The following is a 20,608-nucleotide window of genomic DNA, read 5'->3' as shown; positions in this document are numbered from 1 at the left end:
CCTGTGCCATGCCCGAGCTTCCTGCTAACGCAGGGCCAGTATTTTTAGAACAGCTTGTTACCAGCCGCATCTGTCGGCGAGCGGGCAGGCGCCGGGGAGCAGAGCCAGAGGGCCTGCATTCTCCCAGGTCCTTCCTGAGCAGCACAGAGCCAGAAATAGCAGTGAGGTCACCCAGGCCCGGGTGTTTGTGGGTCACCAGAGCACGCAGGTTCCCAGCAGTATTGGCCAGCGGTTCCCCGATGTGAGCTCAGGCCACCCTTTTAAATCCATTTCACAGATGGGAAAATGAAGCCACCACGATTACCGACACATCACACGCCACCAGGCGACCTCTGGGGCTCACGGGAATGGAGGTCAGGCATCTGGAATCCCAATGCTTGTTCCTCTGGCAAACCCACATTCCTCCCCAACTGTCCCCAGGGCACTGACGCAAGCGCAGGATCCCAGCAGCTCGGGCCAGGGGGGCTGAGAAGGAAGCGACCCCTTCATTGACCCAACCCTTGCCATTCCTCCGCCAAGCTGTCTGGACAAAAGTGCTGACGAGGAATCCAGCAGCCCACGCCCCGTCCAGGGCTGCTGTGGGAACCGAAGCGCAGCACAGATGGGGCTGGGCTACGGGGACACTCAAGGAGCCACGCAGCAAGCGTCACATGAGGCCAAACGTGTCCTTGGAGCTTTCAGCAAACTTCCACAGGGACCACAGGAAATGCTGAGAGCTGGCTGGGCCGTGTGGGAGGTTGGGGAGGCCAGCCGTTTGCAGGTCACGGCCCCTCCACCCCTGCCCTCTGGGGGAGCTCCCAGGAGGTATCGACGACAGGTCCAGGAGGACACGGTGGCCTCGCAGGTCAGGCCAGGCCAGGAGGCACAGTCAGAACACAGCAGGCAATGCAAACCATCTCATTGTGAAGTCTGTGCAGCACTAGGGCCACACTGTGCTAACAGAGGAGTCCATGGACCAACAGGAGAAGTGACCGCTGCTGCAGCCTCCCCTGGTGCAGCTCAGACCCGACGGGAAAGGACCAGATGCTGAGGCTAACGGGGATGCAGGCCAGCAGCACGCAGCATGATGGCAGCACGGTCAGCCAGTGCCCACGGGCAAGGAGCAGGACTTCCCGCTGGCAGCAACAGAACATGTTGGCTTATCCAAATCCAGCTTCTCCCCCATCCAACAGGGGAAGAATGTGTTCTTTCATCTTACCAATCTTCCCTTCCTCCTTACATCTGCATGTGCAAATAAGCTCAGGACTCAGAAAGTCAAGGGTTAGGATGGGTAACCTGACTAAGTCAGAACTCCAAATCAGGGGGCTGCCGCAGGCCTGCACAAGGTCTCTAACCTGGGTGGGAAGCATGAGGTCTCTAACCTGGGGCGTGGGGGTCTCTAACCTGGGGAGGGTGCATGGGGTCTCTAACGGGAGGGGACACGTGAGGTCTCTAACCTGGGGCGTGGGGTCTCTAACCTGGGGTATGGGGTCTCTAACGGGAGGGGACACGTGGGGTCTCTAACCTGGGGAGGGTGCATGGGGTCTCTAACGGGAGAGGACACGTGAGGTCTCTAACCTGGGGTGTAAAGCCGCATGGGGTCTCTAACCTGGGGCGTGGGGTCTCTAACGGGAGGGGACACGTGGGGTCTCTAACCTGGGGCGTGGGGTCTCTAACGGGAGGGGACACGTGAGGTCTCTAACCTGGGGTGTAAAGTCGCATGGGGTCTGTAACCCTGGGAGACCACAGGATGGCCACCAGCCTAAACAGAGCTGAACCCAAGGACTCGCAGACTGCCCCTCCCATCCAGTCAAAGAACCGGACACAAACCTCAGCCTCCAAACAGGTCAGCAGCCCGGCCTGGCACGGGGCACGAGGCAGCACACCACAGACAGCCTATGAGCACAGGGAGCCGCTCAGGTGGATCCCAGAGCCCTGTCCAGTGCCAGGCTCAGTCCTGGGGCCACCTGGAGCCTGCTAAGCCTGAGCTTCAGGCCTCCAGGTAAGGGCTCAGAGAAGTGAGGGGTGTGGAATGCCAAGGCCTGGAGCCGGGCATGAGCAGACAGCTGCAGGGCAGCACCTGCAGCCAGAGCTGCTGGGAAAGGGGTGGGCAGCTGCACGGGGTCGGGAGCACCCAGCCCTGAGAGGGCGGACAGGCAGGACACAGCCACGTGAACGCAGCACCCTGTGGGCAAGCAGGCTAGCTCGGGGGCGGGGCGGACGCACCCCGTGCACCCTGCTTTCTCACCCGGAAACATTTCCTAGGAAGGCAAGAAGGAGGCTGGCTGGGTGCACACAGCCCAGCAGCAGCCGGTCACTCTCCCACGCCCCTGAGGTGGGGCTGCCAGTGACCGGGGCAGGAGCCCTCCCCCTCCCTCCCTGCACGGTGCTGGCCAGAAAGGCCTGAGCTCACAGCAGGGGAGGGGTACAGCAAGGAGAGCCCCCCTCCAAAGGGGACATTCCCAAGGACTGGGAAGAATGCAGACATTAAAAGTCAAATAACATTGGGCCCGGCGCGGTGGCGCAAGCGGTTAAGGTCCTCGCCTTGCACGCCCAGGATCCTATATGGGCGCCGGTTCTATCCCGGCAGCCCCACTTCCCTTCCAGCTCCCTGCCTGTGGTCCGGGAAAGCAGTCAAGGACAGCCCAAAGCTTTGGGACCTTGCACCCGCGTGGGAGACCCGGAAGAGGCTCCTGGCATCGGCCGTTGTGCTCACTTGGGGAGTGAGTCATCGGACGGAAGATCTTCCTCTCTGTCTCTCCTCTCTGTATATCCGCCTTTCCAATAAAAATAAAATAATAAAAATAAATATTTAAAAAAAGTCAAATAACATTGGTAAAGAAGTAATGCAGCAGCCCTCCCCCAGGATCCAGAGCCTGGGGCTCGAGCCATGCCGGGACTTGCAGCAGACCCCAGCCCTGCTGCCCACAATGGCACAGACCACAGAGCCATCCGCAGCCCCCGCCTGAGGCTGGGCCGGCTGTGACCTGCTCCCATCGGCATTGGAACACCGCAGCTGCCGCTTCCTGGCCACGAAACACCAGGGACGGCCCTGTTCCCTCCACGGTCAGGCCTGCCACGTTTGCCCCAGAATTCCAGCCTCAGGATCTCCAAGTGAAGAATCCCAATCCCTGTGCATTGTGGACCGGAGGAGCAGGGCACGAGGACCAGTCTGTCCCTGGTGGACAGCCCACATGCAGGATGGCTGCAGGTGCAGCTGGGCACCTGTGTAAGCACGACAGAGAACAGCGTCTGGGTCCACCCAGAATCTTGCCCAAATCCAGGCTTGCCAGTTCCCACAGGACTCAGCACAGACAGGACACAGATCAGCACAGCTATGTGCTGAGCAACAGAGGCGGCTAGCCCCACAGCACAGCCACACGCAGGGTTTCTGATGGGTCAACTTTTGCCAAAATGAAATGAAATAGGAGCTCTTTTCGGGGCTAAGGAGATTCTCTTGGCACCTGCCCACCCGTCTGCCAGTGTGAACCAACTGTTGCAAAGGAGCACTCTGCAAAACGTCTCCCAGGAGCCACTGAGAGGAACCTGGAGAGCTGCCTAACCAGACACCTGCAGCCTGGGCCGCAGGAAGCAGTGACTTCCCCGCAGCACGGCCAGGGGCCTGATCCAGGTCCAGGTGGGCCTGCTCAGTCACCACCCCGAGGCAGCCAGGCTGCCTCACTGACTGCAAGACCAGGTGGTCTCAGGATCCCGCCCACCCCCAAATCCCATCTACCCTGCCTTGCACTGGGGCATTCTCAGGGGGGCAACCATTTTCCTACCAATTCAGAGCAAGCAGCAGCTACCCCCGGCTGGCCCAGCCACACACTCAAACCCGAGGATGCGGGGGGAGGGGCAGGAGAAGATGGTCCAGAAGGTCCAGGACCCCCAGACCCCTCCCCTTCCTCCTCCAGTAGTCCAGGCATGTCAGCCCCATTGAAGACAGCACACTCACCCCCCTCCCCATACACACAACCCCCACGGAGCCCCTGATGGCTGTGCTTCCTTGGAGAGGACCCTGACAGAAACGGTCATTCCCCAACAGATGGTGCCTGGGGTCCCAGCAAAAGCAGAACCCAGGGCAGTGAGCCCAGCCCCGCGCGAGAGGCCACATGCACTCCTGGCTCTCGCCACCAGAGGGGGCTCTGAGCCCACACACCAAGTTTTCCTTGTCTCAATTTCTCTAATGGACCAGGACGCATTAAGCGTCTTTTCTAGAATGTTCCTAGCTAATGCGTTACTGCTAACAACATCAAATGCACACACTGTTGTGGGTACAGATGACAGGATTCAGGCCCAGGTGAGCTCTCGGAGTTTCTTTAAAATTCAAAAAGCCATCAAATATACAAGTATAAAACTAGTAGCCTGGATCCCGGGGCGACAAAGTGACAAAGGCTGAGAAGCAGCATGACTGCGGGGACTTTTCAGAGTGGTGGGGTTGGTGGTGGTGCTAGTTGTTTTCATCTGTTCTACACCCCACGTGGGAAGAACACTTAGGAAAGCCAGTCGGGAAACCTTAGCTCTTTCCGGCTCCGTGCCCTCGCTGGCACAGTGTGCCCTCGCTGGCACTGTTCCACTGTTGCCTTGTGCCCGCCCCTCACCAGGGCTGTGCAGACCACCAGTCAGTGCCAAGGGCTCACCCGTCTGCAGAGGGGCTTCGTGTTGCCAAGGCGAAGGAGCTTAGAATTTCTACTCAAACTTGAAAATGCATGTGGGTGTGACCGGGTCTTGGAACAAAACTAGGACACATAAAACTCAGGAAATGCCAGAATCTGGGTCACGCACTATTTTTTATGGCCCTGTGATAAGAGTAAACATGAGAAAACAAATGCCGGAGACAGCCTGACAGCGACAGTCACGATGAAGAATACAAATCCGCCACACACGCTTCGAGCCGAACCTCAGCACTTTTAGGGGGATTTTTCTTTCCCTAAAGCTGAGGCCTTGAAGGGAACCCCGTGTGGGCAACATGCCCCTCCCCGGCTGCCTTCAGCTCAAGCCAGCTGCCACAAAGCAGGTGTTTGTGTAGGAGCCCAGCTCCAGACCCCACTGCGTGTTGCATCTGGAACATTCTGTTCCCACCCTCAGGGGTCCTTGTGCTGCTGTTTGTCTCACTGAGGCCGCAGGGCGTGTGAGCCCCAAGTCACCTGTCAGCCCAGCATGTCAGAGCTGTCCCTCAACCATGAGTCTCTCAGCGCTCCGCAGTCACACTCAGAACCCAACAGACGTTCCACGAAACCCAGGATCCAGGAGACCTGGTCGTGTGGGAAGGCCGCACTCGGAGGAATGGAAACCAGGCCCCCCATCTAGCGGGTCAGAAGCCTAGTCCACTGTCAGAGGCGAGAATCCTGGCCCCGGCTCCCATGCCAGCTTCCTGCCAGTGCAGGTCCCACTGTGGTTCCAGGCACGGCATCCCTCCTGCCATGTGCTTCCACAGAACATGCCACGCCCACAGAGGGCTCTCCGCCCACCCAAACGGCTCCAGCACTGGAGGACAGCAGCATCGGGTACCTCTCATCCACAGAGCCCTCCCAAACTCAGGGCTGAAACCTGCCTCACCCCACGGCCACGCGTGCCCACACCACGGCCCTGCCAGCAGCCCCTGCTGTCCAAAGGTGCAGGAGCCCAGGGTGGCCAGCAAAGTGTCCTCAGGGAGGGTGGAGCACAACCCCTAGACTAGACGTTGAGAATGTAATTTCCTAAAGGTAACTTGGACATGCCAAAGACAATGAGCAACTGCTCCCGAACAATTTCCTAACTCATGGTGCCTCCCTCCCTCCCTGTCCAACAGTCAGGTCAGCCACTGACCAAGGTCTCTAGTGAGGGACAACACTCGGGCACGTTGGTGAGGACACGCAGACTCAACAGGCACCGCCTGACACCTGCGGATGAGGGTCTGCGATGGAGGCACAGCACCGCCCCTGGACAGCACCCTGGACACTGCCACTGCCGCGGGCAGCCGTCAGCCTGGCGCAGCCCTGGCTGTGGCCAGCACCTGTGCAGGAAGCCAGCAGAGACAGAATCTCTGTCTCTGTCTTGTTCACAAACAAAGCATTAAAAGTGTAAACACCGGGGTCAACACTGCGCTGCAGGACTGGTGGTCACTGCACGGACCCCGAGGTGCTCTGCCTTCCCAGCCCCTGCTAAGGCGCCTGCGAGAGAGGAGGAGGAGGATGGCCCAAGGGCTGGGGCCGCTGCCACCCACGGGGAGACCCCCACGAAAGTCCTGGCGCCTGCCTGGCCCAGCCCAGCCACTGCAGCCGGTGGGGAGCAAATGAGCAGATGGGGGGAGGGGCTCTCTTGCTCTGTCTCTCGCTTTCCCTTTCTGCCTTGTAAATAAACAAAATAAACCTTAAAAAAGGAAGGAGGGTGGAGCATGGGCCTAGAACACCAGCCACCCTCCAGAGCGGCAGACAGCTAGGCAGCCCAGTGGGCAGGAGCCCGCTCCACCCAGGTCGGCCAAGGGGTGGGAAGTCACTCATGGCTTCAGCCCGACACACGCTAACGGCCAACACGGTCACCACTGCACAGTGACACCATCCACAGTAAACCAGGCCCCCAGACCATAGGACACAGCCTGCACCTGTCCCTCCCTGTCCCTTGGGATGGTTCTGGAAGATACACGAGACACCAAGCATCAGGAGTGATGGCAGGGCTGCCCGGGCCAGCTGAGGCTGCGGACACCATCGCAGCATGGCCGTGGCCCTCCGCAGGGACAGCAGGCTGCGTCCGAGCTAACCAAACACCACCCCTTCAGGACTCTGGGTGTGTGCTAGGGAGCAGCCCAGGCCGTCTCAGAGCCCACAGGGCCCGGCCTCTCCTGGGAGGTCCTTTAGGGCCTCCTCTGTCACCACACAGCACGGCAGGGCCAGGTTGGCCTCCTGAGCCGCGGGGTAACCCATAACCTTCCAGGAGCACTCAGGAGAGGGGACGAAGAGGCTCTGCCTCGTGTGTATAAATGAGTGTAAGGATGACGTCACCCAGAGTTCCCTTCATCCTGTGTGTATAAGTCGGTCTAAGGGGGACATTACCCAGAATTCCCTTTACTGTGTGTGTGGACCTGTTGCTCAATGCCAGACTAATAGACCTGGGGCCTGGTTGAGGGACCTGAATCAGGACAATCCGGACACAGGTTTCAAGATTTCTGCAAGAACCCGTGTTGGCTTGTCCTGTGACGCCATGGGGAGGGAGTCAGCCTGGCCCCGGAAGCACGCTCTCTTCCTCGGCAGTGAGGTCAAGGGCAGACAGCAGCCCCGGGCACCTCCCCACGGGCATCTGCCAGAACGCTGGTGGCTTGCACATCAGCTCTGACTCGGTCTTCCGCCTGTGGCATGGAGATACTGTGTTCACACACGGGACAGCTCCGCACACCCACGCTGCACAACGGCCGACATCCACGGGCTGAGTGAGTGTGTACGCAAAAGCACAGCCCCTGGTTGCACACTTGTCACATGTCAGGGCCTCTCGTACGTGCAGCCTTTGATCTGGGACTAAAACGGCCTCCTGCCCCTTGCAGAGGAAAGCCGTTCCCCAGCCAGCCAATGTTGTGTCGGAGTCGCTATTTACAGAAAAGCAAAGTTTGCCATAAACAGTCACAGTGAGGGCTGCCAGGACACGGTCATAAAGTGTCTGGACTTTAAGTCACGGGGCCTGATGCTCCAGTTAAGCTTCTTACATGCCCATGCCTCCTCCGAACAAGGTAACAAACTCATTGCTTCCAAGGCTGCCTGCCCCTGCGACGAGGCCAGTTCCAAACACAGCTGCAAATGGAGACCTCCCAAACATCACCATCAGACCCTACCCCAAGCTTAGCACCTGACAGGCCTCAGAGGCACGAGGGAAGGGACCACAGCAGGGAGGGACGGAGGGAGACACCCCGGCTGGGGCCACCGCCTGTCCCCACGTCCTGTGCACCCGCGACCCAGGCACACACGGACAGAAAGCTTTCACCAGCGGTGTGCTTGATGGCTTCTTTTGATGGCCTTATCTGGTGGCTCTTTTAGACTCAGCCATATTTAAAAGAAAAAAAAAGATTGTTTTTGAAAAGCTGTCAGGAAAGACAAAAGTAGGTGACATGTGGGAGGCCCGCTCGTTCTCACGGTCATGGGGCCAGATGGTGACTCATGTGCAAGCTGTGGAAAGAGGAAACGGGGCACATCTGGAAGTCATCCTGGCACAGCAAGACACCAGACAAAGCGGGGAAACGGAAAAGGACGGGGCTGCACCGGGCTCCCCCACCGGGCACCCCCACCGGGCACCCCCGGAGCCCAGCGAGGGAAGACACGGCCACTTCCTGAAGGCCACTCCAGCGGCCATGGGTGTTAGAGCCACAGCTCCGGGGCTGCGGGATGGTGGCATCTCACTCCGCGGCCCCTCACTTCAGCGCCTGCACAGGCAGGGTGGCCTGTGGGCACCTGTATCCCCAGGACAGGGAAGCAGCAAAAACACATGGCCACGTCTGTGAAGTGGGGTGCCGGCTGAAGGCAGAGGCGCCCCACGCCTGTGAAGTGGGGTGCCGGCTGACACGCCAGCGGGCACTTGGACAACACCTCAGGATGGACCTCGCGAATGGGCTGGTGTGGTTTTTTTTCCTCCAGTGGCAGCATCCCAAAGCCACGAACGCGCCAAGTAATGACCCCGTCGTGGTCCTCCAGGCAGCCCAGCGTCTGTGCAACGCCAACTTGGGCAGTCAGCTACACTCACGGGAGGAGTGGCCCATTGCTCGGCCTCTGGGTCTCCACTGGGTGTGAGCCACCACTGGACGGTCGCCACCTTGCTCACGTCCACATACCTCGCTAGAGGTCCCTGCATGCTGTGTCCTCTGTCCCCACCTCCACCACCACGCTGGAACATACCCACAACACCAATGCCACCCACACGCAGGACGCTTCCTGAAGCCATTGTCAGTCAATTCTAACACTGGGGCGCTGAGCTGGTGTACTAGTTGGCTAAGGGCTGAGCTGTGCCACAGCTAAATTCACCAGTGTGTGTCTGACTTTTCTGACCTGCATCCTTTAGCACGTGCTGTTTCATCGCAAAGATGGACTAGGAATCTTGTATTGAAACAAGCTGAATGACAGCTTCCTGGTAATCTAAACTGCTGGAACACACACTGGTGAGCCTCTCAGGCATGAAGTGTTTCGAAACACACGCGAGGCCCCCACTGCAGAAATCTTGCACTTTCTGAAAAGTCCTTGGTCAACTTCCCAAGTGCCCTGGGTGCGTTCTCATGCACCATCTTACACCTCGAGACCGACAGAGCAGGACTTCTTTTAAAATATTCTAGACTTGGAAATTCCCACTGGCCCCCAGTAAACGTTAAACCATTGCAGATCCGGAGTGATAGCACAGGGCTAAGAGACTAACCCAGGGAGCATGCAGAGATTGCAACAACCTACACAAAACACGCACAGCTAAACACTTGAGAGAAGAACCCAAATCCAGGAAGAACCAGACAACACTGACTTTCCAAACAGCAGTTCCTACACACGAGAAAAGCCTGCTCACCTTCGTTTCCCGTAGTTCTCAAGGATTAGAGCCTGCGTCTACCCAGAACACAAGGAATGAGAGCAGAATCAAGGCTCGCACGCCACGTGGGACACACAAAGCACTCGCCGACTACGGTTCTGTCATGACACTGCCACGTCTGGGTGGTTGCAGCTCTTAACCACATGTAACTTTTCACAGGGTCCGGGAGATGAATGCATCAATAAACTCTCAGTAACCTGGGAGTGTTTGCCCCAAAGGGACTTCCTCTAAGGTTCAAGGGCAGCTAAGACCCTGTGCCAAGCAAGACCCTTCATTCCTTCAGCCTGGTCACAGGCTGGGCTGCAAGCAACATCCCTCGGGTCCTTGGGCAGCGTGGCGCGGGGCGAGGGGCAGACCAAAGCAAGCAGCGTGCCTGGGGCCGGGCTCCTACCACCTCCGCGTCTGGCCGAGGAGGCCACAGCATGCCTGCCTGTGGCAGCTGACAGCGGGTCCCTGGTGCAAGTGCGCACACAGCTCTTCCCTCAGGAGACCCGGCACCTCTGCCACATTGGGTGCAACGTGCAGCATCCCTGCGGATACCGTCTGCATGTCCTCAGAAGATGCTCAAAGGGCCTGAGTGGCAGCCCTCCAGCCTGGCTGGAAAGCAGACGCTGCTCACGCACCCTGTTGTCCCACCATCCCTCCAGGGCCCTCGGGTGGGAAATGCCTCACCCTCCCAGGTACGGGAAGACTGAGGGATGAGGGGCGACCAATGTGTGTCCCCCAGTGTAGACACAGAAGACGAAGACATACCTGCCCAGCTCTGGGTCACCCACGAGGGACTCCCTGGGCTCAAAGCTCCCAGCAGCCAGGAGCCCAGCTGAGCCTCCTCTGCCGCCCACAACCCAGGGGTAGCCTCCTGTCCTGGACGAAGCACCATGCCCGACCCATGGCAGACACGCCAGAGGGCACCTAGGCCTCTTTACGGTTTGACACCAGGGGCCAGGAGTTTTCCTTTCTGACCAAAACCTACTGCGTGCAAGCAGCTGCTAAGGAGGCTGCTGACACCACAGGCCACTTCGTCATCACGAGGGAAGACACTCCTGTCACCACTGAGCCCACAACGCCACGCTAAGCCCTCCCCAGACTTCCAGGGCCAGCAGTCAAAACACTTCCAGACCGGCCACTTCCGAGCCTTCCAGATCCGACAAGACATGGGCTTTGATGAAAAGAGGACGCTGGGCTTTGAGGGCTCCGTCAATTCCGTCCCGGGTGGGGGCTTCTCCCTGTGTCTGACGGCTGCTCCGACCCGCGCGTGTGTGGGAGGAAGTGGCCATCAGCCAGGGTGGAATGGCAGGACCAGGGCTGCTGCCCCACAGCTCTGCCAGGCCCTGGTACCCGTGGGACTCGAGGCCAGGAAGGTGAGTGGGCAGACAGTGAGTTTGAGGAGGCGACTTCTTCCAGGAAGCCGGCCCCCTGTGCCACGGCCTGGAGCTCTGGCTGCCCAGGACCACCTGGCGGCTGCTGGCTCACCTTTGCCATACACAGGCTCTAACTGAGACCCTCAGCTTGCCATTTATCCCCCGTGCGCCTTGGGCCTAAGTGCCTATCTGCTAGATGCCATGAGGTCACGGAACATGGGGAGCGGTGTAGAAAAACAGTCTCTCGTGACGCAATCATTTCCCGTGCAGTCTCTCCGTGTGGACAGCATGAGGCCTTTCCCCACAGGGTGAGTGGCTGAGAAAAATCGAATTCTCCAGTCAGGGAAGAGCTGGCCTTGGCCTTGGCTGAGGCAGCCGGCATCCCAAGCCCTCGTCACTTAGAGCAGATGGCATTTCCCAGGTTGCAGTCGCCAAAACCCCAGCTAATCACCTGAGAGGAAACATCCCGGGCCCAGGCGCTCGAGCCGCCTGCAGAACAGTGAGTCGGCCGAGACTCTGCAAGCAGACAGCGTCAGATGCCGCGCTCGGGAGGGCTGCCCAGCAGTGTCCACCACCGACAGCGCAACCAGGAAGTCAGGGGCAGCTGCTGTGTCAAAATCTACTAGCGGATCTGGAGACCCTGAGGGAGCCCGGCCGTCCGTCCCCAGACAGGACAAAAGGGGTCCCGAGGCACAGAAGGCGGCCAGCAGCTCAGCCACAGACCACCCCCTACCATTCCTCCTCCATCACCCCGACCCCTGCACCGTGCTGCCAACACCCAGGAACCCGGGTGGCCTGAGAAGTGGCCACAGGCAGGGTCACGGTGGGAGCCCATTCCTGTCCCTGACGCATCAGCCCAAGCGACTTTCTCTCTGTGGACCTGGGAGGCCAGGGATGGCGCTAAAGCCCAGCTCTGTGAAGCCCGGGGTCTTTGGCACCCTTCAGCTGATGACTTTAGCAGGACCGGGGGACAATGGGGGGAAGCCTGTCACTTCCTCTTCAGTGGGAGGGAGGGTCTCTTGCCCTTCTGAGGGCAGCGTGAGCCACGGAAGCTCTAGAAAGACATAGCTTCCCCCCACGCTCACGAAGACCAGCCCCAAAGCCTGCCGGGGCCTCCTTGCACATGTTCTCAATGGAGCAGCAGTGAAAGCCTCAAAGCACCGTGTGGGGCAGGGTCGGGCATGATGCTGGAGACGCTGGGCTCTGAGGGAATCTTCCGGAAGCCCAGTGAGGGGCAGGGCGGAGTCCTAGCCCCCGCAGCCTGGACAACAGAGTACAGAGAGGCTGCGAGGGCTGGACCCTAACAAATCCACCTTGTCTTATTTCCAGTGGGTGGGAGCTTCATTAAAGATTAAAGTTAACTTGCAGGATTTGAGAGGTGTGGGTCTGTGGCCCCCTAGGTCCTTGGTTCCGCTCCCAGCTGCAGCTCCTGACTGCGGCCTCCTGCCACAGAGACCCCGGGAGGCAGCAATGATGACTCAGACCTCGTTCTGCACATGTGGGAAACCTGCCTTGATTTCTGGCATAGGTCCCGGCTCAGGTCCTGGCCAGGCTCCCAGGCACTGTGGTCACTAAGAAGATAAAAGTTCTCCTTGCCTCTCTCTATTCTACTTTGCGCCCATTCCCAGTAAACAAGCAAACAGACAAGATCCTCTGGCTAGCCAGAAAGATGGCTTCGGCTTGCTCCGAACAAGACGAGGAACGCAGAGCACACCCAGCGGTCCCAGCTGCCTGTGCACCTGCACTAGGAGCCAGGGTTTGAGGACTGGCTTGCCCAGCACCCCTGGTTTCCACGGCGACCACAGGCAGCACAGAGATGTAGGTAAAAACCAGGTGTGATCCCTCTGTCAAGCCAGCGCAAGGGAGAAGATGAACCTTCATCTAGACAGACCCACGGGTCCTCAACCACAGGAAGAAACCACTGGCTTAGAAAAGACAGGATCTGACACTTGGGGGGCGGGGAAGAAACACTGCTTTAATAAATAAATCTAGACAAGGACATGTGTGCAAAATATTATGGTGGAAATACTAATTTCAGGGGTCAGCCTGTAGAAGAGTAGGCCTTCTCCCGCCTGCAATACTAACATCCAATAAGGGCACAGGTTTGATCCTGGCTGCCCCACGTCCCATCCAGCTCCCTGCTAATGACTTTGGAGAGCAGTGGAGGACGGCCCATGAACTTGAGCATCTGCAGCCACGCAGAAGGCCCAGGTGAGGATCGGGGCTTCAGACTGGTCCAGCCCTGGCAGCTGTGGCCATCTGAGGATTGAACCAGCAGATGCAAAATCTCTCTAAGTCTTCCTTTAAAAAAAAAAATCTTGTTTTTAAGTTACTAATTGCAGAAATGTTAACAGCTAATCAGAATAACGTGCAAAATGCAGTTTTTATAGATTGATTCTAAGAGGCACAATTGATTCAGATGTTTTTGCTCCTTCAAGAGTCAAAATGAGAATGCAGTAAGTCCCTGCATCGTAGCCACAGCCGCCAACGATCTTGCTCGCTGGGCCACGGCTAACAGAGCAACAGTGTTCAGACAGCTGCACAGCGTGGCCAGTTCCTTCGGCCGGCCAGGAGGCAGTATGGAGGCAGGAGCAAGGCTTCGGCAGGGACTCCTGCCTCTCTGGCTAGCCGTGTGGCACGGGCAGGGATGGCGACACCCAAGGCTCGAGTGGCACCTGTGGGATCCGGTACTCACCTTTTGTCCCTTCACTCCGTGGCAGTCACACTTTCCACAACCGGAGCTGGAGCCAGAGCAGTCACCCTGTAACACAAAAGCACGCCTGTTAGCGGGGGCATCTCCCGAGCAGAGTCGGAACAGCTGAGACAGCAGCCTCGTCGCCTCCCTGGGAGAGGACTCCCGCCCTCTTACTGTGAGCCAGGTGTCGAATCGTGGCACATCAGCGCGGCTTCAAGGGAAGCTCCCGTGAACTGCCCAGACCATGCAGCTCCCTCCTCAGACACACAGTAGAACCCTGAGGGCCGCTTGCTCCAAAAGCATAAGCCAGGACTGTGCTTCTGGCGGCTTTCCTGGGACACCACCCACCCACACATGCCAGGACAGGAGCTGTGGCCCTCACACCCTCAGGGACAACACAGGGTGGCCGCCGCACAGGATACCAACTGGGCAAGCCAACGGCTAGACCCAAACTTTCAGAAACTGATTTCTAAGTTCAGTCAATGCTCACTGGGAGAAAATGTGACAGCAGCATTTCCTGTTCAGCTCCTTCTATGAGCAAACCAAGAAACCAAGGAGAACGCTGCGGGAGATAAGGGTACGGCGTGCTCAGATGCACCGTGTGTGCCAGGGGCCACCAAACCGAGTTCCTCGGACACAGGCACTACAGCCCCAGGCCACGACTGGACAACATCCCAACCTGGGGATGCACACACAGGCCACGGAGTGGGACAAGGTGAAGGGCTGGGTTCGTCACGCATGACGGAGCGGCTGCCGGGACCTGGCTTCGGGTGGCAGCAGCGTGGGAGAGGAGACCGCGATCCCACGAGAGCTCTATTTTTCACAGCACGCTCAGGTCTCGGCCCCGTTGCCACGGAGACCCTTGGCCTCGGACATTCACATCTGGAGGCACTTATTTTTATAGGCCACATCTAAATGACGCCTCCAACACAGGAAGCTGTTCCTCATTTTCTGCTTTGGGAATGGGGACGTTGCCAAGCGTCTCTAGAGGGCAGAGAGTGCTCTTCCTCCGGCTCGCGTCGGCAGCCTGCAGCCCACGCTCTCCCAGCCCCAGAGTTCCCAGCAGCGCCCCGGCTCTCAGCCAAAAGAGACAAGGCCAAAATCTAACACATGCTCCTGAGAACTCATCCTGGGGGTACTGCCACGGATGCCAAGGGACCCCGCTACCTCCACGCTCTCTGTCCCCCATCCCCGCCTGTCCAGTGAGGAGTACCCTAACCTAGAAGATGAGCCCGTGTCTCCCAGTGCACCCAGAGTTCCTCAGGGCACCCACGGTCGAGCAGGAAGTCTGAGTCGAGCGGTGTCTTTAAGCCTGCAGAATTCCAAACCCACCTGAAGGAACAACGGCATGGCTCAAGCAATAGCACGACACGCAGGGCAGGCTCCAGCTACTCAGTGTTAGAACATTTGGAAACGGGCATCCTAGAACTGATTAATCTACATGACAGTGACACAGCCACCAGTGTTTGAGCAGGTCATCACGGGCCTTGTAATCTAACTTGAACACATACCCGGAGGAGTCAGCATTGTGGTACAGCACACTAAGCCACTGCCTGCAGTGCCAGCATCCCACATAATATCAGTCTGTGTCCTGGCTGCTCCACTTCTGACCCAGCTCCCTGCTTGTGGCCTGGGAAAGCAGTGGAGGATGGCCCAAAGCCTTGGGTCCCTACACCCCATAGGATGTCAGTCTGTGTCCCAGCTTCTCCACTTCCCATCCAGCTCCCTGCTTGTGGTCTGGGAAAGCAGTGGAAGACGGCCCAAAGCTTTGGGACCCTGCACCTGCGTGGGAGACCTGGGGGAAGGTCCTTGCTTCAGAATGGCTCAGCTCCAGCCACTGTGGCCATTTAGGGAGTAAAACAGGAAATGGAATCTCGTTCTATCTTTTCGTCTCTCTGGAAATTTGCCTTTCCAATAAAAATAAATAAAACTTTAAAAAAGAAAAGCATCTGCAGCTACCAGTCCAGTGCCACGGTCTACCTCGGTTCACGGGATAGGAGAGCCACGTGGTCCTTCAGCAATACTTCCCTCTAGAAAGACAACGATCCATGTGCTCGCCAGGTCACCAGGTACCTGGGAAGACCTGGCAAGACTTTGGGAACGCCTGACACCTGACACTGCCCGTCAGGTTGGCCCCTAGGACTGAACGCCTAGAGCGTGAGGTCATGCAGGGCAAGCCGCTGCTCAGACAATGGACACAGCCTCTGGCTCCTCGGCAGGGTCGCAGACAGCCCTTTAACCTTTGCCCTCCTGTGAATTTTGCTGCATCCCTAGAAGCCTCAAGGGGGAAGCCAGCGGTGAAGCCTGGCTTACGGGAGGCAGCGCAGCAGCCCTGCGCAGGCCGGTCCCCCCAGCAGCAGTGGCCGAAGCTGGTTGAGGTTCTGTGGGGTTGCTGCTCTGTGCCCTGGAACACTGATACAATCTCGGGAACTTGTGGAAGGTTGTAAAAATGAATTCCCTGGCACTGCTCCCTGAGGCGATTAGAGACAGCCTCCATTACTGGGGAGCACTGATAAGAGAGTGTGGGGGGCCATTTGCGCCTGGTGGGAGGGCCCTGCAGAGGAGCACCCTATAGGGGGTGTGAGTGTGTGTGTGTGTGTGTGTGTGTGTGTGTGTGTGAGAGAGAGAGAGAGAGAGAGAGAGAGAGAGAGCGAGCTTCGACATCTGGAAACCCGAGCAGCAGAGGCACAGGCTGCCCACCCTCCCCTGCCCTGCCAATCCTCCACAGGCAGCAAACCTTGGCTCAGCCCCTCCCCCAAAGACATGTATTGTTTTTTAGACAAGAAAGCTTATCTGCTGCATTCCTACGGACAAAGTTTGACTACCTCAGCTCTCGGGTGGGGCACCCAAAAACAGATGGTTCTGGAGGCAAAGGGCCTGCTGAGGGGCACTGCTTGGTGTCAGCTTGTGGGCAGCCTCGCCTCCCGCAGGACAGCAAGTCCTGTCTGGAAAAGCAAACGGTTGCTTTGCTTAGGATTTATTTATTTACTCATCCACTCATTCATTTATTCATTTTTATTGGAAAGTCAGATATACAGAGAAGAGGAGAGATAGAGGGGAAGATCTTCCATCCGATGATTCATTCCCCAAGTGACCACAATGACCAGAGCTGAGTCAATCCAAAGCCAGAAGCCAGAAGCCTCCTCCAGGTCTCCCACACAGATGCAGGGTCCCAAGGCTTTGAGCCATCCTCCACTGCTTCCCCGGTTACAAGCTGGGAGCTGGATGGGAAGTGGGGCCACTGGGATTAGAACTAGTGCCCATATGGGATTCCAGCACATGCAAGGTGAGGACTTTAGCCACTAGGCTACCACACTGGGCCCTACTTTGCTAAGGAAAACCCCCATGCGCAGCCACTGTGCTGGGTCCCCTTGACCTCACTTACACAGCAGCCCTAAGCTCGATGCCCCCTGCCCGTGATCCACGAATGTGCCTGGGGCCTCTGGAACCACCCCTTCAGCAGGTGTCCTGGATAGCTCAGAAGCAGCTAAGAAACAAACACCTTGGGTGATGAGAGCCCCTCCAATCGGCTGAGCGTCTGTTCTGTTCAAAGGAGCACAGTCAGCCAGGTGAGGGTCTCACCACAGCCGGGAACCCCACAGCTGGGGACCCCCACAGCCGGGGGACCCCACAGCGCCTGGACCCCCACAGCCGGGGGACCCCACAGCCCCTGGACCCCCACAGCCGGGGGACCCCACAGCCCCTGGACCCCCACAGCCGGGGGACCCCACAGCCCCTGGACCCCCACAGCCGGGGGACCCCACAGCGCCTGGACCCCCACAGCTGGGGGACCCCACAGCCGGGGGACCCCACAGCGCCTGGACCCCCACAGCCAGGGGACCCCACAGTGCCTGGACCCCCACAGCCGGGGGACCCCACAGCCCCTGGACCCCCACAGCCGGGGGACCCCACAGCGCCTGGACCCCCCACAGCTGGGGACCCCCACAGCCAGGGGAACCCCACAGCCCCTGGACCCCCACAGCCGGGGGACCCCACAGCGCCTGGACCCCCACAGCCGGGGGACCCCACAGCGCCTGGACCCCCACAGCCGGGGGACCCCACAGCCCCTGGACCCCCACAGCCGGGGGACCCCACAGCCCCTGGACCCCCACAGCCGGGGGACCCCACAGCGCCTGGACCCCCACAGCTGGGGGACCCCACAGCCGGGGGACCCCACAGCGCCTGGACCCCCACAGCCAGGGGACCCCACAGTGCCTGGACCCCCCACAGCCGGGGGACCCCACAGCCCCTGGACCCCCACAGCCGGGGGACCCCACAGCGCCTGGACCCCCCACAGCTGGGGACCCCCACAGCCAGGGGAACCCCACAGCCCCTGGACCCCCACAGCCGGGGGACCCCACAGCGCCTGGACCCCCACAGCCGGGGGACCCCACAGCGCCTGGACCCCCACAGCTGGGGGACCCCACAGCCCCTGGACCCCCACAGCTGGGGACCCCCACAGCCAGGGGAACCCCACAGCCCCTGGACCCCCACAGCCACGCACACAGTGGGTCCCTTCTCGCCAACGGCTGGCCATGCCTCAGCCCCAAGCTCTTCTAGCTCAGGTGCCAGGATGAGGGAATTGGACTGCTGTGTCAAGTCGCCGTGCCTCCCTCCTGCTGCCCACCTCTGCCCCTCTCTGAGTTCCAGACCAGCCCCAAATCTTCCTGTGTCTTCCCGGCGAAGGCCACCTCCACATGAAGACAGGGACACATGGGTGAGGGACTGCCCAGGACGAGCAGGCCTTGGCCTCTGCAGAGCAGTCACGGAGCCGTGGGCCAGAGGACGCGAAGGGACCCTCGGCACCGCACACCAAAGCCCACGAGGGAGGGCGGGAGAAGCTGCTAAGAAGTAGAGTGAGAGACGCAAGCATGCCAGGCACACAGGCACACACCAAACCCCAGCCAACAGCTGGGACCCACTGGGACAAAAACAGATAACACAGTATGAAATGAACGCACGGGATCCTACCGGGAAACCCCTAGCCCAAACAGCTTCTGTATCCTCCAAGACTCCTTGCAGCTGCCCAGGCCACGCCGAAACAACTAGCACACATGGGCAGACACCGTGGGGTCTGTGGGGGAGCCCTCCCACACCCCGCGAGCTCGACGGCCCTGCCTGAACCCCAGGAAGACCGCTGCTTGCTAAGTAAACAGGAGGATTTTACAATGTCAGCGCCAGCACCAAAGAAGGGAAGAGAGGGATGCTGGAGGCCAATGACTGCAGCATGAATTCAGGCCTCACTTGGACTTCCTCTAATCTACAGCCCCACCCCTGGGGAGGCGATCGGACGGGGAACGGCCTGCTAAGGCCATTTCAAGGGGCCTGTGCTGGACCGAAGCATGCTGGCCACTCCCCTGGTGCTGAGGGAGAGAGAACACGGGAGGAGGTGAGGAGGAGGCGTTCTGTGTGTCACGTGTTTGGCGGCAGTGGCATGTCTGCTGCAGGCAGGCCCACTTGGGACGAGCTCAGCAGGACGGAGCCCTCCATGCCACCACTCTCCCTGTGCCTTTGACGGCCAACATCTCCGCTCCAGTGACTCTCATGGGTTTCACATCCCACCAAATAGGGACACGTGGAGACCTGCCAAGTGCAAACAGCTTATCTTTCAAATTCCTTTTCACATTCCCCATGCCGTGCAAAATGGCAGGCCAGCTCTGTGGCAGGATGGCTGGCCTCACGCTCCTCCCATCAGGAGCAGCACTTTCCTGGGGAAGCTCTTAGAATCACTACCCACCCAGTAAAAGACGTGTAACAATGCATCTTGGGACTACTTTGGCAGAAACTAGATGGCGTGTGGGAGCCCAGGCGGGGTGCGGAGCCAGGGCTCGTGCAGTGGGTTCCGCTGGGATTACTGAACCCACAGCACCACCATGCAATTGTGCGCAGTGCCCGCTACAGTGGGCCCACACATGCTCCCTCCGGCGAGCCCTCTCCCAGGTGTGAGCCCCAGCTGGGCAGGCAGGCGCCACTTCACGTGGCATGGCTGGAGGCAGCTCAGCTGTTCCCTGTACAGGAAACCACAATGTTGGTGGGCATGGCAGCTCCAGGACAACCACGCAGAGCAGCACCGAGCTCTCCTGGGTGTGAAGCCATCCACAAGAAGCAGAGTGCATTTCCTGTTGCAGCTTTACCAAACAGGCGCTGCTTTAATCATGCTGGCTTCCGGCCACCAGGTGCTGTTAAATGACTCTTCCCCTCCCTGCAGCCACCACCACCAAGGGTCAGGGTCCTCCAAACACTGATGACAAAGCCCCCCGTGGCAGTTGTACCTGCCCACAAAGACAGAAGGCAGAAGAGCAGTGGCCTGTGGCAGAGAGGAGGCATCAGAGCAGTCACTGGGGATGCTGGGTACCCGTATGTGCACACCCGTGAGGCAGGTGCTGAGTGCCCAGGCACACGGGACAACAGGGAGGGGATCCCACTCACACAGAGTCCAGGACTACACAGAGCTACAGGGTGGGAAGGTGCTGGCTGTTGGGAACCATTAGGTGATGGAAGGAGACCCCAGTGGGCAGCTCGGGTCCTGCTTGGGTTCTGCCTCCCTGTCACTGGCTGCGTGGCTACATGGCTTCATGACAACTGCACTGAGCCATGATGTCCCAAGCATCTGACATGTCCCTGGGAGATACATCCAGGGAGCCAGCTTTGTGGTGGTAGCATTTCAAGTCCTGCTCCAATTCCAATCCAGCTCCCTGCTCACTGCCTGGAAAAGCAGCGGAGATGGCCCAAATCCTTTGGCCCCTTGCACCTATGTGGGAAACCCGGAAGAAGCTCCGGGCTTCTGGCTTTGATCTGGCCCAGCCCCAGGCATTGCGGCCATTTGGGGAGTGAATCGGTGAATGAAAGAACTCTCTCTATCTGAAGCAAATATTAAAACAAAATAAAATTTCTCTTCAACTCAACAATGGAAAGCACAGACACAAAGCAACTGTCACTATTTGAACTGACCAAATACTTCTGCTTTTTCTCAAAACAAGTACAAGTGCTGACGTGTTCTTGGCAAATGAGCCAGCATTTGGCGAGGAAAGGGGTTCATGTGTGC

The 20,608-nt window shown here is 58.9% G+C and overlaps 1 protein-coding gene across 1 annotated transcript in view; it reads right to left on the bottom strand.

Moving 5' to 3' along the window:
- The window catches only part of COL4A1 (collagen type IV alpha 1 chain), a 102,380-nt gene that overhangs the window by 45,676 nt on the left and 36,096 nt on the right, over nt 1–20,608 (bottom strand). The window contains exon 2 of the mRNA XM_040991007.1: nt 13,564–13,629. Coding sequence (XP_040846941.1) covers nt 13,564–13,629 — 66 coding nt within the window. The remainder of the gene's footprint in view (nt 1–13,563; nt 13,630–20,608) is intronic.

The sequence above is a fragment of the Ochotona curzoniae genome, unplaced genomic scaffold, assembly GCF_017591425.1.
Source record: "Ochotona curzoniae isolate NIBS_2020 unplaced genomic scaffold, NIBS_Ocur_1.0 contig_64, whole genome shotgun sequence".
Taxonomy (NCBI): Eukaryota; Metazoa; Chordata; class Mammalia; order Lagomorpha; family Ochotonidae; genus Ochotona; species Ochotona curzoniae.
The sequence above is the reverse complement of the archived record's forward strand: the minus strand, read 5'-3'. Positions and strand labels throughout refer to the sequence as shown.